The 22,532-nt window shown below is 40.9% G+C and overlaps 2 protein-coding genes across 4 annotated transcripts; both read left to right on the top strand.

The window, feature by feature from the left end:
* Nucleotides 1-138: 138 nt before the first annotated feature.
* katnal1 (katanin p60 subunit A-like 1) lies at nt 139-4,424 on the top strand. 3 transcript variants are annotated; one of them, XM_088383781.1, is made up of 12 exons: nt 146-269; nt 350-428; nt 1,447-1,518; nt 1,583-1,743; nt 2,135-2,294; nt 2,363-2,472; nt 2,554-2,659; nt 2,972-3,130; nt 3,198-3,324; nt 3,397-3,531; nt 3,603-3,729; nt 3,793-4,424. In XM_088383781.1, exons 2-12 carry the CDS (start codon nt 414-416, stop codon nt 3,989-3,991), a joined length of 1,371 nt encoding a protein of 456 aa, XP_088239907.1. In that variant the 5' UTR covers nt 146-269; nt 350-413; the 3' UTR covers nt 3,992-4,424. The 3 variants fall into 3 exon arrangements, with proteins under 3 accessions (XP_088239906.1, XP_088239905.1, XP_088239907.1); XM_088383780.1 differs by having other exon boundaries at nt 139-428; XM_088383779.1 differs by having other exon boundaries at nt 140-428; nt 1,339-1,518.
* A 461-nt stretch (nt 4,425-4,885) lies between these two features.
* On the top strand, nt 4,886-14,858 carry tspan7 (tetraspanin 7). The gene is made up of 8 exons (XM_088383756.1): nt 4,886-5,054; nt 10,950-11,138; nt 11,573-11,647; nt 11,724-11,819; nt 12,354-12,509; nt 12,604-12,687; nt 13,110-13,195; nt 13,265-14,858. Exons 1-7 carry the CDS (start codon nt 4,989-4,991, stop codon nt 13,176-13,178), a joined length of 735 nt encoding a protein of 244 aa, XP_088239882.1. The 5' UTR covers nt 4,886-4,988; the 3' UTR covers nt 13,179-13,195; nt 13,265-14,858.
* The last annotated feature ends 7,674 nt before the right edge of the window (nt 14,859-22,532 follow it).

Here is a 22,532-nt window from a genome sequence, read left to right as displayed (position 1 = left end):
TTGAGCATCAGGCAGTGCTTTCACAACGCGGCCATTGCTAATGGTGCCTTCAAAGAACCTCGGAAATTGTGAAAATTGACGTCAAAACCGTTTTGACCACGAGTAGGTTCATTGTATGTATGACTTTAATATGTAGTTTTGCCATAGACATAAGAGGGATAGTACGAAAACCCGCTCGCGTTGATGTTTTGTATCAAATTTAAACAGGAGAACACCCGCATATAGTTCATCCAGCAATTTTTGTGATTTTATTTATATACACCCTGCGAGTATAACCCTTTACATTTCCTTGCGTTTCTACAGTACTTGAATGCAGCCTTGTAATCTCGCCATCTGTATTCTTCACCAGGCGTCTCCGCGGCCATGGTAACACCCCATAGTGGACCTCCGATTCAAAAGGACTCCATAATCATATGCTTTTAACGCAGGTATGACGATTATTTTCATGTCAACAATAACAATAGGTGCACCCTCAATTGTTGCTGTTGTCCTTTTTATACAAACGAGTCTGGCTTTTTTATTATTTCTCGAAACACGATTTGTTGTTGTCTGAAAGCGATGCTATTAGCAACCGCTAGCCAGATTACAATGATTTCGGTGAATGAAGTGGATGAGGCGAGTGGATGGATGTGGGCGAACAGGTGCATGCATGTGGTGTGCGCTTGGATGACATTATCAAGCTTGGAAATATGCGCGGCTATACCCCACGAGACCCCAAAATAATGAAAACATAAAAGTAAACATTATACCTGCAAAGGTAGATTGTTTTTTTTTTTTAATGCAGCTCGTCGTGGATCTGAGGAGGGGTGGCGTTTGGCCAATAGATGGCACTAGGTCGCTGGCCTACCATTATGAAATGTAAAAGAAGTAGAAAGGATGAATAAATTTCAAAATAAATGTAGCCTCCATGGATAGTTATACAATTAATAACGGGTAGAATTGATTTGCATATATTGTCTGATTTGTACTGTGCATCCTGCCCAGTGGACACAAAAATCCTTATAAATTATAACATTGTACATGTTTAACATCTACAGCCATCTTTCCTGAATTATTTCTGAGCACATCTGGATAATCTTTTAGCAATGTACAGGAATCTAGTTTTGGCCTACTTCGATTAATAATTAAAATGCTCTAATCTAGGCCAGTTATGTGTAGACTCCAATTAAGACTGTTGACAAGGTAATAATAATTAAATAGAACTTCTGCTATTTTTTGAACCTCAATTCCTTCACATTTTGATTATAGTTGGCATGACTTCCCAACAACCCAGCAATTATATATTCATTGCTAATCCTGAACAATGAATCACTCTTCCTCTTGTCTTTTGTCTCATAGCTGTCATGCACATGAACCATGAATCTGTCTGAAATTGACGACAATGCAAAAAAGGGTCGTGAGTATGCATTGCTGGGAAACTACGACTCATCCAGCGTGTATTATCAGGGCGTGCTGCAACAGATCAACAAACACTGCCAGACCCTTAAGGACCCGGCGCTGAAAGTCCGATGGCACCAGGTGAGTGCTTTGTGTCATGATGCACTTTCACAGAGGTTAATCAGTTTTTCCTTTGGTGAATCAGGTGAAACAGGAGCTGACGGAAGAGTGGGAGCAGATTAAGAGTATCGTGGCTGTGCTCGAAGCCTTCAAGACTGAGAGGCCGGTGACCGTACCTGTTCCTCAGTCGGGGGGAAGCACCGAGGACCCGGCAGCGTGGCCGCCTCCCACGCCTGCGGAACACAGGTGGGTGTACTGTACTGAGGAAATGGCAGCGGTATGATATGATGAAATGAAAAAGTTGCCATGGATAAAGACGCTTCCGGGGATTAGCGTTTGACAATGGCGATCCGTGCAACACAACTCACAAGATAAACAAAAGGAGCTGACAGATTGAAAGAAACCAATTTGCTAAGTACAAGAAGACTAATGGCACACAACAAAGACACACGATGGGAGAACACAAGGGATGGCAGGGAGTCGATTGGATGGGAGAGGAGGGGCTTGACTAACAAAGACAAAAAACAACATCAACACTTGTGCTATGGAGACTACTGAAAATTGAGATTCTGTAACCCTCAAGTGTTTTGGTCCAACCAACCCAGTTTGATTTTTGAGGTCCACTTCCACTATGTAGGAATCCCGTCGTAGTGAAGCGTCCCAGTAGCGGAGTGAAGCAGCAGAAGAAAGAGTCGCCTGGTCTGTATCATCGAGGGGAAGGACAAGAAGGTCGCGGCCATTTCAAATCTAAAGGGCCAGGAGCCAGAGACGCCCGTAACATGAAATCTCACGATGAGGTTAGTTTTGAAATTATTGTCGGGAAAATCTGGGCTTCGCGACTTCACATCTTTTTTTTTATCATTAGGGAAAGAAAGGTGAAAAAGAGCACAAAAAGTTTGATGGTGCGGGACACGACAGCGAACTTGTGGAGTCACTCGAGCGAGACATTGTGTCCCGCAACTTGAATGTGCACTGGTATGAAGCACACACATACACATTGCAATATTTTGGTTTTGTGTTTCCTTTACATTACTGACTACTGAATTCTTTGTGAAGGAATGACATTGCCGACCTGGAGGACGCTAAGAAATTGCTAAGAGAAGCTGTGGTGCTGCCCATGTGGATGCCTGACTTCTTCAAGGGCATTCGACGGCCCTGGAAGGTACACAGACACACAAACACACAATCCCATTAATCTGAACGTTCCCTATTCATGGGGGAAAGTTGCTATGAATAGCAAAAATCAGCAAGTCACCGAGATATGCCCCCCAAAAAAGTTTGCAACTGCTACATGGTGGAAAAACTTTTTTTCCTCTAAACCAAGGCCTGATATAATGAAGCTCCTCCCGGCAGTTTAACATAGTTGCTTTATCTCTTTTCTATCAATTTGTGAATTGTTTCTCCTCACGTTTTCATCTGCATTTTCCCTTTAAACTGAAAAGTGATGCTCGATACACAATTCCCCCTGTCACAGGGCGTGCTAATGGTTGGCCCGCCGGGTACAGGCAAGACCATGTTAGCCAAAGCCGTAGCAACAGAATGCGGGATGACTTTCTTCAACATGTCCTCGTCCACACTTACCTCCAAGTACAGAGGCGAGTCGGAGAAGCTCGTCCGTCTGCTCTTTGAAATGGTAACAAATTTACATGCGTGTTTTTTGTGACTCGAAAACAATTCAAAGATTTGTGCGATTCACGCAGGCCCGCTTTTACGCACCAACAACCATCTTCATAGATGAGATTGACTCCATCTGTAGTAGAAGAGGAACGTCCAATGAACACGAAGCCAGTCGCAGAGTCAAATCTGAGCTTCTGATTCAAATGGATGGTAAAAAATATATTCTCTTTACATTTCACTTTATTTCATCTTCTCATTTCAATGTTTTTTTTCCCCCTACAGGCGTGGGTGGTGCCCAGGACAACGACGACCCTTCCAAGATGGTCATGGTCCTCGCCGCAACCAACTTCCCATGGGATCTCGATGAGGCATTGCGCCGACGTCTGGAGAAGCGAATCTACATCCCTCTGCCGACAGGTGACCTCTCAATCGCTGATGCAACAGAGGACATGGGTTTGATTTATTTTTCTTTTGTAAACACTTGCTAGCTGTTGGTCGCGTGGCGCTTCTAAAGATCAATTTGCGGGAGGTGGAGTTGGCTGCAGACGTGAACCTGGACCTTATTGCAGAGAAAACTGAAGGCTACTCGGGAGCAGACATCACCAACGTCTGCAGGTTTGTCCACAGTAAGACCGATTCCCGAACAAACTCAACCATCTTTTTAATCATTGCCTCCAGGGATGCGTCCATGATGGCCATGCGACGGAGAATCCAAGGCCTCAGCCCCGAGGAGATCCGAGCACTGTCCAAAGAAGAGCTGCAAATGCCTGTGATGATGGAGGACTTCACGCTCACACTCAAGAAGATTTCCAAGTCTGTCTCTGCCGCAGACCTGGAAAGATACAAAGCCTGGATGTCTGAATTTGGTTCGGGGTGAAGGACTTTTTGTGGTTAACTAACCTCTAATCCTGATGTTGAGTATGCCTGATGGGTATGACAGAATTTCAAATCTTGTCAGGCACAATACATAAAAATCCATGAAAAATGATGAACGAAAGTTTTTTGAAGCATATTCAACTGCTTCTGTTGTCAACTAGGGATGTCTTTAAAAATATTTGAAGAAAGCAGGCCAACGTTTACACTGTTTCCGTGTCGCTGTTCTGTATAAAGCTCACCGACACCGATTTGCAATGTCCCTCTTGAGGTTGTGGCACAGCTTTAACACTCGCTGTGTGTCAGGGAACCCTCAAAGCCAGGACCTGGGTGTAAAATTTTAGTTATTTATGCTTGTGTTTTGCATCCAACTTTTCCTGTGCTCTTGGAACTTTTAATGTGCTGAAATACAATAAATGAATTCATGGCCTTGGTTATTTGGAATGGATTTTTTTTTTATTAAATACCTCTGTAGTATAGTATATGAATGAAATATATTGAATATATGAAATATACAACCGGAGTTGCCTTCCAATGAAATATATTGTGATCATCGGTGTGATGTGCATTGATTCAATAGCAAACCAGTAACAAATGGAAAAATTCTGGCCTCTCTATCATCTAATTTGTCCATTCCTGGTCTATAATGAAACAAAGTAGTTTCACTAATGCTGTATAATTCGATAAATAATTTAAATTGTTGTTGGGTTGGGTATAATTGACCAAATGTGGCCACAACAGCCAAAATAACAAGTACATTTGATGGAAAGCAATTCCAAATTTAAAGAGCTGGTGTTAGGAATTACAAAATGACCACCTTTATGTTATCATTGCAATCAATTACATTAACACGTCTTAGAAAAAAAAGGAAGCTAATGAGCTTCCAGTGAATGGTGGTGTGGCTGCGGGCTCCCCCTGGCGGCCGGTGCGATGAAGCGCACCCGTGACGCTGTGCGTGCTGCAGTCGTGTGTTTGTTTCCACCGCCGTCAGTAGCACCATCATGGAGACTAAACCGGTTATCACCTGCCTCAAGACCCTCCTCATCGTCTATTCCTTCGTATTTTGGGTAAGTCAGTCCTTTACTCATATTGACGTATGCGGGTGTTGGATTTTTAATATGCGTGCGTCGTGCTGGTGGTGATGAGGATGGTGACGACGACGATGATGATGATGGGGCGGCTAATGGCTGCAGCATCACCGATTGTCCTGATGTCGAAATGCTCCACGATGGTTCTTTTGATCGGATTTCAAACTTGCTCGTCATTATTTGGGCGTCAAGTGGGGGCGCGCGGTGGCCTCACAGACGACAAACGTCATCATCGCAAACAAATGACGTTTGCGACAAGCCAGGCCTGGTGCGCGAAGAATCAGCCGCACTTTTAGTGCACGGTTAAAAGGGTGTGTGCATTTATGTGCGATACTTAAATTGTACTCTCGGGAAGCCCTCATTATCATGCACCTGGGAAACGCGTGTTGCCATAGAAACATGCATGGGGCACGTATTCGTCATGAGTCCATCGTATGTGTGACGTATTTATTATTTACTTTCTGTGCAAATTAATATAAATACCCACATTGAACATACTGTAAATAGAATCTTTCACTTTTATTTTTAGACTTATACTGTCAATAAGATCTTTCACTTTTATTCTTAGACTTATTCTTGTTTTTTATTTTTTAATGTTTTGCACAAGAAAGGAAGTAGCTCTCCAATTTTGTTGTGCAACTAAGTTGTAAATAAATATAGGGCATTCTATTCAATGTGTGACTAGATGTATGAGTAGATATAAAAAGTCAGCATACAATGTTCAAATACCTTTTTATGTAAAAAAAGATGAACTACGAAAACAATGTTCTGGTTTATTAGTAAAATGTCATTGAAAAACACAAATTTAGGTGTGGGGTGAGACACAGCCCCAAAGTATGACGTTGCCACCACCATGTTTCACTTTTGGTATGGCGGTGTTCCAAGTTGGAATCCAACCCTTATATCATTGACATTTTGCTTTAGTGAGATTTCACATCTGAAGATGGAAAACTGTTGTCAGTTGTAGACTACTAATCAGCTTGTACTTTTTGCAGCTTTTTCAATAACCGTTTACATGTTGTTAAGGTCCAAATTCCAGTTCCTGAAACATTCGTAATAGCCTGGCTGTTTACATACGCGAGCAGCTCGAGTTGCTCCCATATATGTAATCATTGTAATATCCTCACCTAAACGGTGACGCACGTCCAACATGATGCAAATACCATTTCCGCTTCTTATCAATAAAAAACATATTCATATCTTTCACCACACTAACAAAGTACTGTTTCCTCCTTGCTCCAAAATTCTGCTGCGTCTGATTTTCACCGTGTTTATTTATGCCTGTGTATTTACGATGGGTTGCGCAACAGATGCACACAAGTAGTTCCTGTAAGACCAAGATTTTTTTGTGGCTAAAATATGCACGGAACACAAACCAATGTTCTGCATAACTGAGGTCTTCCAGTGTGCATTTATATGACTAAATTTTATGGTAAGAAAAGGAGGAAGACAGGGATCCTATTCAGATTATTAAAAAAAACAATATGAGCATAATCGGGTTTTGTTTGAATTTTTTTGTGCTGCTTGGATTTATTATTAATATTACTGTTTCAAAAGACTTGTTGACTGCATGTACGTAAATGTTCGTAGCCTAACTTAGCAGTTTTAGTCTCGTCTTGGTAATGTCACTAATGTGCCAAATCTTCAGCACTTGATCATGACTCACTGCATTTCATGGCATATTTAATGCGTTGGAGATTCTTGCGTTCCTTCCGCCTCGCTGATACCTTTGAACAAAACGATTCCTCTGATGCTCTGGAAGCTCTTTCTGAGAATCGTGTGTGAAGATATGCCTGCAAAAATGTCACGAGTGGCAGACTAAAACAGCTGAAACCATTTATTATTCAAATGGAAAGTTTGGAAATTCATTAAATGACAACAAATCGAATAGCAAATTAAGCAATGATTATTTTTGATCAGTTAATCGTTTGGATACCCTTGTTTTATTTAAAATGGTCAAAATTCTCTGAATTTCATCTTTTCCAATTTTTATGGTCTTCCCTGAAATTATCTTTGTGTGGGGGAAAAACAGGAATAAAAATAATGATCACTATGTTTGCCTCTTTTCCGACACATTACCGATAAAACCAGAAACCGATTCATGATTGTGTATTTTCTGCATTGTTGAATTTAAATAACGCCTTGTTTTTTTCATAAAGCAATGGGAGGGATAAAACATATTTTCTAATCCAATTAATCGACAGATTAAGTGACTCTTAAAATTATCAAATAGATTTACATGTAATGGATATAAAATATTCATTTACAATATTAGGATTGCAGACAGCATCGTATTGCCATTATGTGGGATTGAAAACGTGAAGCCCAACATATTATTTTTTTCTTTTTTAGCTGTTAAAAGTTTTGGAGATTGTAATTCTCTTCTGGCCACTTGTGCCACGCAAGTATGATGTAAACACAAGCGAGTGAATGCAAGACTTTGAGTTGCCGTGACAACCACGATACTGACTTGGGCTTTACCATGGTTGAGACTTGCTGGCCTCCGTGCAGTCGTGTCCGTGTCACCAAGCTTTTATATTTAGTCGGGTCAAGCATTCGCGCTCCGAGATATCGACGGCTTCAGGTTTCGCATGCGTAGAGAGATCGCTGTCAGTGGCTCGTTTTTCTGAAGCCCGTAGGTCGAGTCTCGGCGAGCTTTTGAGGCCCTCGACGCCGGGCCTGGCTTTTCACTGTCATCGGCTTGCAAATAACGTGTCGAGTGTGAATAGCTCGGCTTGTCGTCCGTCTCCACGCAGACGGAGCAGGTGGTGCGCATTTTGTCATCGCACCTCCTGCTTCTTTATTAGGAGGGAAGAAAACTGACCTCCTTTTCAAATCTCCGACCGAGAAGGCCAGCGTGGTGTTGCATTTCAAACAAAAGTGCAGTGGGGGTTGGGCAGAGAGTGAGGCCGGGAGGGGTGCGCGGCTCCCAAGCTGTTTGGAATTCACAAGCGACATAACAAGTTGAGAAGCTCTCGTATCCTCTTGGACTTGATTTCCCGTTGGGCCTTGAAAATGAACGCTCCCAACAAGCCACTTGTGTGCAGCGCGGCCAGGAAACAGGAAACAATTTATCTGCAATCACTAAGGCCATAAACAGAACAGCGAGAGCATCATCAAGAGAGACGATTTGCCTCCTCAGAGAATCACCATTTATAGATGAAACTTGTTACAGCGAGACGACACATCCACTCGCAGCTTGTTAGCTTGACATTTTCTCTTGCGTCATGTAGCAGTTTGCCATTAATGCTAAGACTGTAGGGCATTTTGATGAAAATTTAGATTTGTTTTTTTCTGGTAGGAAAAGGGGAATAACAAAAATAATGGGCTTATTTTAGATGCACGCTATTAGAAACAGGCCTTTCCGCCGTTGTGGGTGTGAACACACCCAGCATGGCGCAACGCAGTCTGCCAAATTTCCAAACACGCTAAATGAAACTTGGATTGGCATGATAATTAAGATGCGCTCGTTTTAGGTATCCCAGTCTTTTTTAAAACTCTATGTTCACTTGACATAAATTGTAATATACTTGACGATATACTATATGATAAAAAGCAATGTGGAAAAGATTAGACTTGTTGCACTATTTGCATATTTCAACAGCACAGTTTGACTTTACTTTGTCTGGCTGCAGCTTTAATCATTTTATGTCAACACTCATCTGGAAGTCATTGTCCTTGCCTGCACACGTGTGTTGATAAGAAAACATGCATGCGTGGCTGTTTAACAGCTGCACAAACGCTTGTTATTTTCACCCCCGACCCCTTGAGATTGAAGTGCAATGATCCCTTTTTTGGGGGAGATCGCTCAGACAGATTCCCGGCATGCAGGCCGGAAGGCTAGCCTTCAAAACAACCTCTGGCGGCGGATGGTTTGTGTTCGCTTTCTGCCGATAGGGCAAAAGTGTAAATGGTGTCAGCGAGCGCTGACCTGCACAGACTCGTTTGGGTGGGAAATGAAGTATAGCGGCAGCTTCTAAGCCAAAAAAAAAAAGCCCCAAAAAACAAATCTTAGGACGCCACAGCTCCATGACACATATCCATCACGAATGACTAAATGTGCTGTAATATTTCTTACATTCATTTTTATCCCTAAAATTGTTTCATTAAAATGCATTTGTATTTAATTAATTAATTCCTCTCTTTATGATATAAAATAAAAATAAATGATTGATTTATGGCTTTATTGTAAAGCAATAAATATATAATATTGCGTTTCAATGACTTCAGGTGTTTCCTTATTTCAGTTTTATTATTCACAGAATTTCTGTCATTATTCCCATAATTGTTACACATCATAAAACAATGGCCTAAAAAACTTGATTGTAGCCGGGCTTGTATTTGATTCGAAAGTGGCTAATGATTTTTATACTTTTTACTTCACACCAGTACAGTTTGATCGATCGCTTCTCCTTTAAAACAATTCAACCAGAATGGGTTGTGTTTCATTTCGGATATCCCTCTCTTTTTGTGGCTCAAAGACCCAGTTGACCTACAGTCGACCCACAGCCAAGAGGTAACATCCCTAAGGAAAGAACCTGCCACCGTTCCAGCCTCGCCGAGTTATTTTCCGCCTGAGCCGAGCACCCCCCCCCCCTCTCTCTCTCTCGCTGAGGTTTGAGGGAGACATTTTGTACAGACGTCTTGCTGTCAAGTCACGTTGACAGCGGGAAGACAAGCTGCCGGCTCTTGGAAGGTTTAGGATGACGGCCCGCCGTCGCTCGGGGGCGTATCATCGTTGTCGTCAGCGGGCGCACTGCCACCCCTCCCCACCCTCCTGCCCCATTCCGGGAAAGACGTTCCCAGCCGAGACACGCACGCCGCCGCTTCATTCAGCCGCCTCGCACAACGGCATCCTTTTATCCGCTGCCTTCATTTGAAATGCTAAGAGCGGCGCAACAGGCGGAAGCGTCTCACGGCGGATCAAAGCGACGCCTTTGATGCACCGCCATTCTTTTTCCACGATTTTCACGAGGCAGGTGATCGCTATCCTGCACGCAGCATAAACGCATCCCCCGTCTCTAATTGCCCCCCTTTCTTGTTTCACCTTGATCCGCCTCCGTGATGCCCGTCTAGAGGGAGTTGGGATGAAAAGTCGTTTTCCTTTCCTGCTCATTCCATCATTTTACAGATTGATTCCTACAGTGTATAATATCCGGCGATTAGCGGAACCAATCTGAATCGACAAATCGGTTTTGATTTGAATCGAATCGAACCAAATGGACAAAATATATCAAAATACGCATCAAATTGTCAAATTATTGGAGCGATGGTATATCTTTAAAGATGTGACACATTTATTGCGTTCATTCAAATATATGTAAAACGATAACAAGAAACTCCAAAAGGTGCATCATACCCTCTTGAGCTGAGCCATACCATATTGAATCGAACCGAATTGAATCACAATCCCACTGAATTGAAACAAATCCAATCATTCCACTTTAAAATCAAATCGTATCGCCACCCCATACATCAAGATACATATTGAATTGTTTTTTATTGGAGAGATGCACACCGCTAGCCATGATAGCATCATCAGGTTCATCTATCTATGCCAGCAACGTATAGTGACGGTCAAAAATCTGAAATATTTTTGGATCAGATTGCAGAAGATACAGTGGACTCCCCTGCCATGACATGTGAAAAATATAATTATGAGTTTGGAATCGAATATAGATGGCATGAGATGTTGTTGCAGCACTTAGAAACAGAGAGGATCATAAAGTATCAACGCCATTCATCTAGCATGTACACGCTCATGAACCCACGTTACATAACAGTGTTTAAAACTTGAATTATTCAACAAAAAACACATTTGTATGAGAATCATATTTACTAGTATCTATTAACTTTTCCTTTCCCACCCGACAGATCACCGGCGCTATCCTACTAGCAGTCGGAGTATGGGGCAAGTTGATGCTGGGCCCGTACATCTCACTCATCGCCGACAACTCCACCAACGCTCCCTACGTGCTCATTGGAACCGGAACCGTCATCGTGGTTTTTGGCTTATTCGGATGTTTCGCCACATGCCGAGGGAGTCCATGGATGCTGAAGCTGGTAAGAAGCTAACTACAAATCAAGTAACCTGTGATGTATTATGCCAGCACGAGATAAAATAAAATGTCAAATAACATTCAGTTTAACGCGTAGAAGCACATAAATTGAGAGTAAGAGCAATGGATAACAAAAATAAACAATCCCTCTGTGTTTACAATCTAATTTTATTCTAAGATATTCTGTTACCTCAGCCGTCATTCTCCGAGAGAATAAAAGATAGGATTGAAGAGGATTTTAATAACTTCAGCAAAATCTATCCAAAATACAGTTTTCGTTCTTTTAGATTTACACCTCAAACAAAATAGTGCCACCATCTAGTGGTTGACAGTGGAATTACACCAAGAATAAACGGGAGGTCGGATAGATAGTCACAAAATGTATGAAATAGTGGTGTAGAACATAACTGAGTGTTGTTATTCTCTCCCTCTGTTTAGTATGTCATGTTTCTGTCGCTGGTCTTCCTTGCTGAATTGGTGGCCGGGATTAGCGGATTTGTCTTTCGCCACGAGGTCAGCATGCAATTCATTTCAGCGTCCAAGCATCCAGTCCCGTTGCGATGATATCGTATTTTCGAATGTGTCGCAGATCAAGGGAACCTTCCATAGGACGTACACCGACGCGGTCCTCAACTATAACTCCGAGGACGAAGCGAGCCGCGCTGTTGACAACCTGCAGCACAAAGTAAGCCTCACACATCTTCTTCTTCATTTTAGTTTTAAGCTCAGCTCAGTGTGGTTGCCTACACTTGATTGAATCAATTTCCCCCAAATTGAGTTGAATGACCAGATGCTAGCGTAAATGCACTTACTAAACACTTTTAATCAACACCTTATGCTCAGTTTAAACAATAACACTGTGCTAATAGTATTTTTTTTTAATTATTCAGTTTATTGCAATTTAAATTATCTCAATTTTGTACTGACATAAAGATTTAAAAACAAAAGATTAAAACCAAATAGTGAACTCAAAAGTTAAAGAGAACAGAACTATAGTCAGGTAGTAATTCTTTCATGCACCACTAGAGGGAGGCAACACAAAAACAGCACTGGTGGTCCACACCAGAAATGATTTTATTGATATTTATCTTTATACTCAGCTTAGGCTACTAAAACTAGAGGTATTACGATGGCTGCTGATCGCTGAACATTTTAAAAAAAAATGATGAAAAAAAAAACACTTAAGATTTTATTCCGTTTTGTGTGCACACATTTGTAGCTGCGCTGCTGCGGCGTGTACAACTACACTAGTTGGTTTGGCAGCGTGTATTATCCATCCAACGGCATTCCCGCCAGCTGCTGCGTGAACTCCTTGGACTGCAAACCGGACGACCTCCGCAACGCAACTGTGGCCCCCAGCAAAGTTTATCACCAGGTCAGCGCTGCACTTGACTTTCCACACACACGTTGCCTGCACAGGATGTTTCACCTGTTGTGTTGTTGTCGTGTGTGTTGTTGCATTTGCGCAGGGCTGCTACGAGCTGGTCACTTCTTTCATGGAAACCAACATGGCCATCATTGCAGGCGTCACCTTTGGAATCGCTTTCTCACAGGTAGCAAGCATTAATTGAAGAGGACCTTTTTACACACACATACACACATACGTGCCAACAATTATTTGCTTACATTACAAATTATTTATTTGCCTATCTTTATTTTTTCCCTATCTGTTCCCTATCTGTTTATAAAAATGTGCATTTTTCTTGTTTATTTGATTATCTTCTTTTATTAGAATTCACACACATATAGGTGCCAACAATTATTTGCTTACACTACAAATTATTCATTTGCCTATCTTTATTTATTATTCTGTTCCCTATCTGTTTATAAAAATGTGCATTTTTCTTGTTTATTTGATGATCTTCTTTTATTACAATTCACTTTCTTTTTTTAGGAAATTCATTCTTTTACTTTTTTCTACGACATTATTTTACTTGAACACTTTTCTGTTTGTTTTCGTCCGTGTGTGTTTCAGCTTATCGGCATGCTGCTGGCCTGCTGTCTGTCCAGGATTATCACAGCCAACCAGTATGAGATGGTGTAGTTGATGTCACATGGCAGGTATTTAACACCCAAAAAAAAATGTGTGATATGAGATTTGTTCTCCATTAATAATTTTGTTCTTTTCAGTGAGAGGAAGAGAAGATAAAGACACACAAGAATACTTTCTTTCCTTAAATCATGTTAAAACTGCTCATTTTTGCCTCCGTCCGTCCCTCTGCCTGCTGCATTTCCATCATGTAGGATCACGTAAGCATCATTCCCACTCACCGCTGTGTGTGCCACACAACACATTGTCACACTTACTGCACTGAAGGCTCACTTTTTGCACACTTTTTGACACTGACGACCCAGTACTTTAATAGATGTATGTATTTGTGTTAAACATCACCATTAATACGGGTACTGGACTATATTTTTAAGGAGACTAGAATGAAACACATCAAATCTGCCACTAGACAGTAGGGGGTGCTGTTGCACTGTAGTCACTCTCTTTTCCGCTCAATTTATGAATATTGTAGGACCACACCGAGACGAAATTATTACTGTGGTGAAGGGAAAAACTACTTCTGAAGCTTGTTGTCTCATTTAGAATAAGTGAAGTTGTTTTTTTTTTCATTTCAAAGTGGTGTTATGTGACACTTGCCTTTGTATTCTTTTAGAACTTAATTTAAGACTAAATACTCTTAAAATATGAATTAATATTAGCATTTATTCATAGAAAAATACGCATTTTTCTTTCTCATTAAATTATGAATTTTTCATCCACAAAAATTCAATCCCATATTGTGATTTTTATTAATTACTGTTTTTCTCCTGCAACTTAATGCATGTGTTTTTCTTCTCATCTTCTGAATTTCTTTGAAAATAAACAAAAATCCTTATAATATAGCATCTTTAGTCGTTTTTAAAAAATCTTACAGACAAAAAATGTAATTCTTGAATAGTCAATATAAAATTCTCACTTTGGTTATGTAAAATTCAGATTTTCTTCCAGTATTGTAACTGTTCTTATACATGATTGTAAATTAGTCCTCGTGAACTAACACATTCTTCTTGGTTTTTTTTTGTTAATATTATTCTTCTAAAATTGAAGACCTTTTTGCTTGTAATTTAACACTACGTTTCAATTGAACTTTGATCCTCAGAGTGACAGTGTCATGTGTGGCGCATCAACAAGCCACAGCTTCCATCATCATCATCATATCTGTAGATATGTATTGTAAATGTAATTTATAATACCAATGCTGATGTAATGTTTATTTCTAATATGCTAATTGACTGTTTAATCTGCTGTTTAGCCGTAAAGTATTTGTTTGCTCTGACTAGTAACTAGTAGTGGCTGATATTCTGATGTAGACTTTTAGTAGGCTTTGGTATTACAGCTTCAACAAGTATTTTTGTACCCCCACTTTGACTTTCGGATTCTTTTTGGATTCTTTTAAGTTCTCAGTAATCTTTTGACTGTATTTTTCCTTGTTATTGAGTGGCTCTTGTGTTCTATTTAGTATTTAATGGTTGGTTGTTTTTTAAACTACTACTTGCTGTTGTACATTATTTCAAGTGTATTTTGCTTTATCTTGTACATACTAAAAAAAAACTGTAATGCCATCCAGCTTGCACACGGGGTCACCACGCGCACACTCAAAAACACCATACTGTCTAATATTGACACCGTCACCATCAGTGGTCTTATTATTATCAATAAACTGACAAAATGGAACACCTCTTTGTTAAAGTTTGGTCATTGCTGGAATAATGCAATGAATTTTGGGGGGGGGGGGTTGCATTGAGAATATTTTATTTTATTCATATTAAAAAAAACAATGTACAATGTAATAGTTGTTTGTATGGCCTTGGAATGGTTTCACATTACGACATTTTTAATAATGGGTTACTGAATATTCTATTTTATTTTGCATCATTTTGTATTGTACACTATAAAACTTACATATTTAATGTATTACATACTTTATTCAACAAAATCTGTATTTCAAAAGTTTTCAAGAGTCGCTTCATTGAGTCAGGCTGCGTGCAATTTAACAAAGGGGGTGTCAATTACTCAAAGATTTTGCCATTACGTTGCTGTCTCCACAACACTGTATATACAATTAAGACACCCCCCAAAAAACTGTTTTTGGCATTGTTTTTGATATTTCACAATCACCAAAAAAGGCCTAATGTGGCCTACCGAGCCTCAATTTAGACAAATGTCCTTGGGAGTCAAAGCAGCCGGGTTGTTGTAATACCGCAGCCGTGCGCTTGGAGGCGCTGTGGCTTCAGGGAAAAACGTAACGTCCGCGTGCGAGCGAGTGAGAGAGAGAGGAAGCGAGCAAGCGAGGGAGACGCTACGCTGCGCGGCCTGCATCCGTAATAAGGTCGGCAAAGCGGCGAAATGATGGGAAGGAGAGGCTATTACTCGGCGAAGCCCGGGCTGCTCGGGTTCGCTGCAACCTCGTTACACAAATTACCGGCGGAGCGGCGCGGCAGTGGGTCCGCTAATGGAGCGTGAGTGCCGCTGGCTTCCGCCCCCCGGCACCCCCAACCGCCGCCCCCGCCTTTCTCTTCCCTTCCGCCCCCCACCCCCCCTGCCTGATAGAGGCCAGAGGGAGACATCCACCGGGGAAGCGCTATTAGTCTGTCTTTTAATGTCTCTCACGCACGCACAAGGCAGCGCAGCGGCCAGTCATAATCAGCAGCAGCATTAGAACGAAACAAATGTACGTTTAATTTCAATTTATGCTGTCGTCTGCATGTATGGAAAAGAAATCTGGCAGGGCTCCAGGAGTTTTCCCCTCCCGGGGCTTAAGGGGGTGAGGCGGGGGAGGGGGTAGTAGACTGATAAATAGGGGGACCGAGAAAATAATTTAGGAATATATTTTTGAGTAGATTGCCAAATAAAATGTTGGAAGGGCTTAACTGGGGCTATACAGTTTTCTGACGGGGCCATGGCCCTCCCAGAGCCCCGGTGTGGCGCCATCCTTTTAAAAAAAATCGTGCTGCTAAATTATGCCTATATCTAATTATTAAGTGATGCTCTTTATGATGACTACAAAGTTCCCGTCGCAGCTAATTGCACAATATAATTGTATGATTGGCCACTGCACTTGTTGATCTCACTTTAGGAATCACTTTTTTGTACAACAGTGCCATCTGTTGAAATTGACGGGTCACTGCTCAACTTTTCCCCTTAATGCAAAAATGGTGGCAAAAAAGCCTGAAAGCATCATTTGATTCCATTTGTCTTAAGTGCGTGACAGCCCTAAGAGGCTGTTGTTGTGCAGCCGACTTCTTTATTATTTAACGCGACCATTAAATGTCGTTTAGCGGCGTCCAAAGTGATGTAGCGGCGTCTCTTTGTGTTCATGATGTTGTCGTTGCCTCTAATTGACGCTCGCGCCTCCAGCCTCCCCCCTTAACGAAACATGTTTCACAGAACGCGGCTCCTCGTCTGCACCACTTCTGCCGCTTCTTCCCGCCCGCCTCTTTGAAGCCTGCGGGATGATGATGATGACACCCGGCGTAATCGCGGCACGATGCGACACGCTAGCGAGAAACCCTTTCGGAATGCACGTGGCAGGTTTGGCGGCTGCCTTCTCTGTCGCCGCCGCGCATCCCCCTGTGACAAGTGCAAAGGCTCAGGGGAGAGGGGGGAGTTTGAGGGGGTGGATGTCAGCGAGGTGTGGTTTTGATTGACAGCCCCGTTGACAGAAGAGCACGGCTTGTGTGTTGATGGGATCTTGGCTCAGGTGCAGTTCAAGACCACGAGACTGAATGCGGAGCGTGCAGATGACGTTTCCCGGCTGTAATGGAAATTTAACACGCTGGGCTTTTTACACGTGATCTGACAATGATGTCTTGGTGAAGCAGCATGTGGCTCATTAGCTGAGTCTGACATGAGGCAGCGATTTGAAAATGACACTAGCAACTGGTCAAAATAACGCTGCATGGTACACACAGACCGATTTTTTAAAATGTGAGATACGGAAATGGATCATCTTTGTGTTTTCACGTCCATGATTCTGGAGGGCATTACTGAAGAATATTTGGTACGGCAATTAATCAGTGAAAATGATAAAAGCGGCTGCTTATTCATATTTAACGAATGCAATATGAATCAGAATGCCGTATTTGGACTAGCGGGGGCACGTAGAACTTATTGTAAAGAAAATTCTTGACTTGACCTGCTCTTTAGAGACCGTCTCAACAGCTCGATTGCGTCAAGAGGTGTTAATCAACAATCAATCGACGGAATTCTTAACCATCAATTGGATGCGTGACCCTGCCCCTCCCCCCCATAAATTGGCTCCATACCATTTCCCAATAATCTTTGAAAAGTCAGCCCCTGAAGCCAGTTTCCCTAGCAACATGAAATTTGGTAAGCATGAAGAGACCCACAAAAAATCTCAGATGTCATGCCTGAAAGAGACACACAGGAAGTTTTCCATTTTGGTTTGAAGTGGCCATTACAGAGTTATTTTTGGCCGTTTCTCAGTGGTCCTTGAAAAACGCTCCAGTTTGGGACATTTTGTCTGATTGCTACCAAATTTGAACTAACGTAGAGGAGACATATAGATGACGCTATGTGGGCAGAGGATGACAGCAAAGTTTGATGACTTGCCACCAAATTTTTAATAAATCCTCTCCGCAAGGTCACATCTTGTTAAACGTCGTGTATGATGAAGAGATTCACAGGCAGCCACTATGGGCAGAATTGTAAAGAAGCAGTAACTTCAGATACTTGAATTCAGCCCTCTGTCCCAACTTTGGCAAATCTATTTTTTTTTTTAGGATTCTTTCCAATGAGTAGCCTTTTTGGTGGCCTCATCATGGCCGAAAACTCACACGTTTTAACAAGCGAGTGTATCCTTGTAAAAATGCATGTATTTTAGGGGTCAACATTTTTTGATCATTTCATTTTGTTTTTTCAAAGCACAATATATAGAGCTCTATTTTCCTTATAAAAAAACAAACAAACAGCTTTTTGTGGATTTTTTTTGGGGGGGTGCTGGAACAGATTAATGGCATTTCAATTCATTTCACTGGGGAAAGGTGATTTGAGTACGGGTGTTTTGCGTTACAACTGTGATCATGGAATGGAACTTGTTGGAATGACATAATGATGGGAATGTTGACTTGTCTTCGTGTATTTCTTACATTGAGGAGATTTACCTTTCATTTATGACTCATAACAAAACTATTTGGACACCAGCCATTTTCATTATTGCTGCAATGTTTTTAAGAACCTTCCTATCTCTCATATACTTTTAATAATGCACACAAAATTAAAAAAAAAACGTATTTAATACATTCCATTCCTCATTGTTAACTACTACTAGGAGAAGTACTTGCAGGCTAACTAACGAGCAGTTGAAATTAATCAACTAAAATGTCTCAACTAATAAAAGAAAAACATCTGAACTCATGCCGTGGTCATTATTGTGACCTCTTTGACCCACAGCAATTGGGTCGTCTGATTGTACATGAGATATGTGAGACGTGCTGAAAAACGACTTCTGAGAAAGGTGTTACTCAGAGGAGTAACTCACTCAGCGAGTTCGAGTCACATTCCCCCTTTTCTTGCTCAGCAACAATTTTGGAGCGCTGATTCACTTGCAAGTATCTAGAACATGCTGTGCCCATCTTTCAGCTGTGAGATTGTCGTATCGACCGCGCTGTCTGTGCTATGCTGCTACTGCCCTCCCCGTTCTGCGTTTACGCAACAGCCAACACGCAGAGCTATTTTAAACTTCATTCAAAAGCAGATGACCCCCTCCCCAAGGCACCTAACTGCACACACACAGTGAAAAACATGTTTTTATCCAGTGGACAACAGATCGTATTTCTAACATGTAGCTACTTTGTGCTTTTGGTAATTATGGACTATTTTTAGTAAAGTGTTCGGTTGTTTACCAGAAGCTACTTTCGTGACAGAGTGGTAGTTTGTTTTTGTTTTGTTTTTGTTTTTTTAGTTTTTCCTTGCCCTCTTGGGAGCTTAAGATCAGGGGATGCTTCGAGAATAATGTCAATTTGTTTTGTATATGTGAAGCCCTTTGAGACTGCTTGTGATTTAGGGCTATATAAATAAACTTGACTTGACTTGACTTGACTTGACTTGACTTGACTTGACTTGACTTGACTTGACTTGACTTGACTTGACTTGACCTGACCTGACTTGACTTGACTTGACTTGACTTGACTTGACTTGACTTGACTTGACCTGACCTGACCTGACCTGACTTGACTTGACTTGACCTGACTTGACCTAACTTGACTTGACCTAACTTGACTTGACCTGACTTGACTTGACTTGACTTGACTTGACTTGACTTGACTCAGTGAAGTAAGAACCAGCACCAGCAAAGCCATCAGGAGCACTGACTAACTTGTACAAACTAAAAGCCTAATATTTGTCCTCATCTGCACAAGGCGTTTGGAATCAATAGCGCTAGCCAATGTAACTTTATCTATATTCGCAATGAGACTGTTACTTTACCAGTTAGATTTCAATTTGTCCTCATAGAGCCATTAAGCAGGCCCTTATTGAAGTCCAATTTTTTCCTGTCCTCTGATTGGTTGGCAAGAGCAACAGCTGTTACATCTTATTTTGACTTCCAAAACACCTGTAGCGATCTGCACTCATTAAGACGTGATAATCAGCATCACTGGGTGAGTATGATGTATTTTGTCATGTTATTCAATAAATATTGATTGTGAACCGCTTCAGATACTGTTTGCTGTAGAGTTGCATGCTGTTAGATTGCGTTTTTGTAACGTATTGACGGTTTGTGTAATGACGATGCGATGGTGTTGCTATAAAGAGGTGGATTAAGTCAAATAAGTCCCTGCTGAAGGTCCAGGTGCCAAATGTACAGCTCTGCATGCACACATAGTTGAGCCTCATTTAAACCAGATCACCCATTTGTGAACCAAATCAGAAAAGGCCTGATTATGAAATGACACTGAAAGATTACCCGAACTGATTATCCTAGTGTGAACTGTCTTAAAAGTTATTTTTTTTACTGCCGGATCAGATCAGTTGGGGCCCAATGATTGTTAATGTTACACCTGTTCAAGATTTCTGATTTCAAAAATCCGTGTGGTCAAACCACAGACGTGAAAACAATCAACAGCCAATTGGGAAGCGACCTGCAAAGATGTTGAAATCAGCGGTATTATTGTAAAAACAATATTGTTCACAAGATTTTACATACAGTGTCAGAACTTTGTTTTTTTGGGTCGAAGAGGCTGCGTCCGGCCAACAGCGGGACATTTTTAGCATTTTACAAAAGTGCAGGATTTTGAAAATTACATTGTTAGTGTCACGGTGTGAATGTTAAGCTCTGCAAGATAGTGACAAGTTTTTATTCATTATTGTCAGTTTATTTGATTTATTCATTTTATTTTTTTATTCACAGAGATAGCGAGATTGTTTACATGACAGACAGTGGGTTAAAATACTCATTTATTCATCCAATTTCAAGCAACAAAACATTTGAAAATGTATCTCAAAAGTGCAGGCTTTTTTTTTTTAAAGGGCACCTTTTTGTGTTTACACAAATGTCAAATGTCCCCACATGTATTGTACATGCTCAATATTTGCGTTGCTCAACATAATAACCTTAAAAATAATGCCTCTAGCAAAGTGGACTGTACCACCTTATGATGAATATATTTATTTTAATATCAACAAAAACTGTCCTTTTAAAAATAATTATTCCAACTCAGATTTATTATACACTGCTGATACTTGGTTTCATTTTCACAGATGCAAAAGTCCAGACTGCTGTAATTGCTATTGACAACACCAACAACAAGTCAAATCTGCTGTTTTGGCTGTTGTTGATACGACAACATCATTTTAAAGTCCGAAAATGCTTATCCAGCAAATTAAGGCTGGGAAAGCAATACGGGCATGCATCCATTTTTTTTTTTCAATGGATGATCAAAAAACAAAATATAATGGTGGACAATTAATATTATTTAAAAGATTGCTGTTGGTCGCCATTCAAAACCGTTTACGATGGAAATTTGCCATATGTTGCTGGAATTTGGTTCAAATAATTATTTGTTTTAGTTGTTTTTAAAATATTAAAACGGTGTGAATGCTGCATTAATTTTATTATTTGTTTTCGTTGTTTTTGAAATATTAAAACTGTGTGAGTGCTCAATATGAACACTACGTTTCTCAAGCCCAAAGTGTGCATTTACTGCACCGCGAACATATTTGTAATCTATGTCAAATATGGTTTTATATGATATAAAAAGTTGCCAAGAGCTATTCAGCAGATGGTTTCGGATGAGAGCAAAGACATTGCCAACTATTGGCCTGGCATGAATGTGGACAGTATGGCAGCAAAGACATATTCTGAGTTTTTACAGGTTCATGTGAGCAGGGACATTTTTGACGCTATTGTCATTATGCAAAGAAAATAAATCCCTTAGAAAAAATTATCAAGGTTGTCGCTATGTAAATGTATAATTACTCATAGTACACTGGTGCACAAATACTATTATCAATGCAGCCAAGGTATGTGGCTCATTTATCACTCAAAATATGATATGATGTTCATGCCAAATAGCTGACAGTTTTGCCAATATTTATTGGCAGTGTTGTGGAAGTGAAGTCGAACACGTGAACGTGTAAAGCAGGAGAATCTTTTTCCCCATTCGGGACCGTCTCAAGTGCTCTTGAGGATTCTGAGTGGGCGGACAAACCATAGGTTGCCCACCCTTACTGGGCCCAGTCAACCCCCAAGTGATATCACAACTTTCAGGTTTTATTGTGCAATTGTAAGAGCCACTATTCATCTAGTAAAACGGAATGGTTGTTTCGTGTTGCTTAAAACCGTCCTAATTTCTACAGATGTATAGATTAAATGAAGTCAAATGGCTGAGATTAGAGCACAGACTTCCTCCAAGACTGGCAATAATTGCAGGGATCCAAAACAACTTCATTTGGGTCAAATAGTGGACAAATCCAGGAAGTTGGGTTAGCTCCTGGGTCGGTCAAATTGTTAACCCAGCAGTTTTTAACCCAGTAGTTTTATTTCTAAAGAAAAGAAAAGTTCCTCTCACATTTTTAGTTTTATTTCTAAAGAAAAAAAAAGTTCATAGGCGTGGGAATAAGGTGGATAGGAAGCGTTTTAATGACTGCAAATTACGCCATAAGATCTTTGGGAAATGATTACAGTACATGAATCAGCATTTTGTTTTAGGAACTTTTATTGTTCATAGTTATTGTTTGAGCGATACTAAAAGACGCTGCGTAAAACGTGCCTTGGATATATGAGTGGGGGTCGTGGCATCTGATTGGCCGCAGAGAATTGGTGGCTCATGAATATTCATATATGGCTCGTCGCGTTTCCCACGCACGCTGTGTCATGTTTGGAGAATG

This window comes from Syngnathus floridae, chromosome 8 (genome assembly GCF_059516105.1).
Source record: "Syngnathus floridae isolate MCC-2025c chromosome 8, RoL_Sflo_1.0, whole genome shotgun sequence".
Classification (NCBI taxonomy): Eukaryota; Metazoa; Chordata; class Actinopteri; order Syngnathiformes; family Syngnathidae; genus Syngnathus; species Syngnathus floridae.
This window is presented reverse-complemented; position numbering and strand designations above follow the sequence as displayed.

Coding starts and splice junctions, on each gene's coding strand:
- katnal1 (XM_088383779.1), top strand. CDS start 1,357: ATGAATCTGTCTGAAATTGACGACAATGCAAAAAAGGGTCGTGAGTAT. Junction 1,744..2,134: donor CCCACGCCTGCGGAACACAG/GTGGGTGTACTG, acceptor TCCACTATGTAG/GAATCCCGTCGTAGTGAAGC. Junction 3,325..3,396: donor GCTTCTGATTCAAATGGATG/GTAAAAAATATA, acceptor TTCCCCCTACAG/GCGTGGGTGGTGCCCAGGAC.
- tspan7 (XM_088383756.1), top strand. CDS start 4,989: ATGGAGACTAAACCGGTTATCACCTGCCTCAAGACCCTCCTCATCGTC. Junction 5,055..10,949: donor TCTATTCCTTCGTATTTTGG/GTAAGTCAGTCC, acceptor CCCACCCGACAG/ATCACCGGCGCTATCCTACT. Junction 11,820..12,353: donor TTGACAACCTGCAGCACAAA/GTAAGCCTCACA, acceptor ACACATTTGTAG/CTGCGCTGCTGCGGCGTGTA.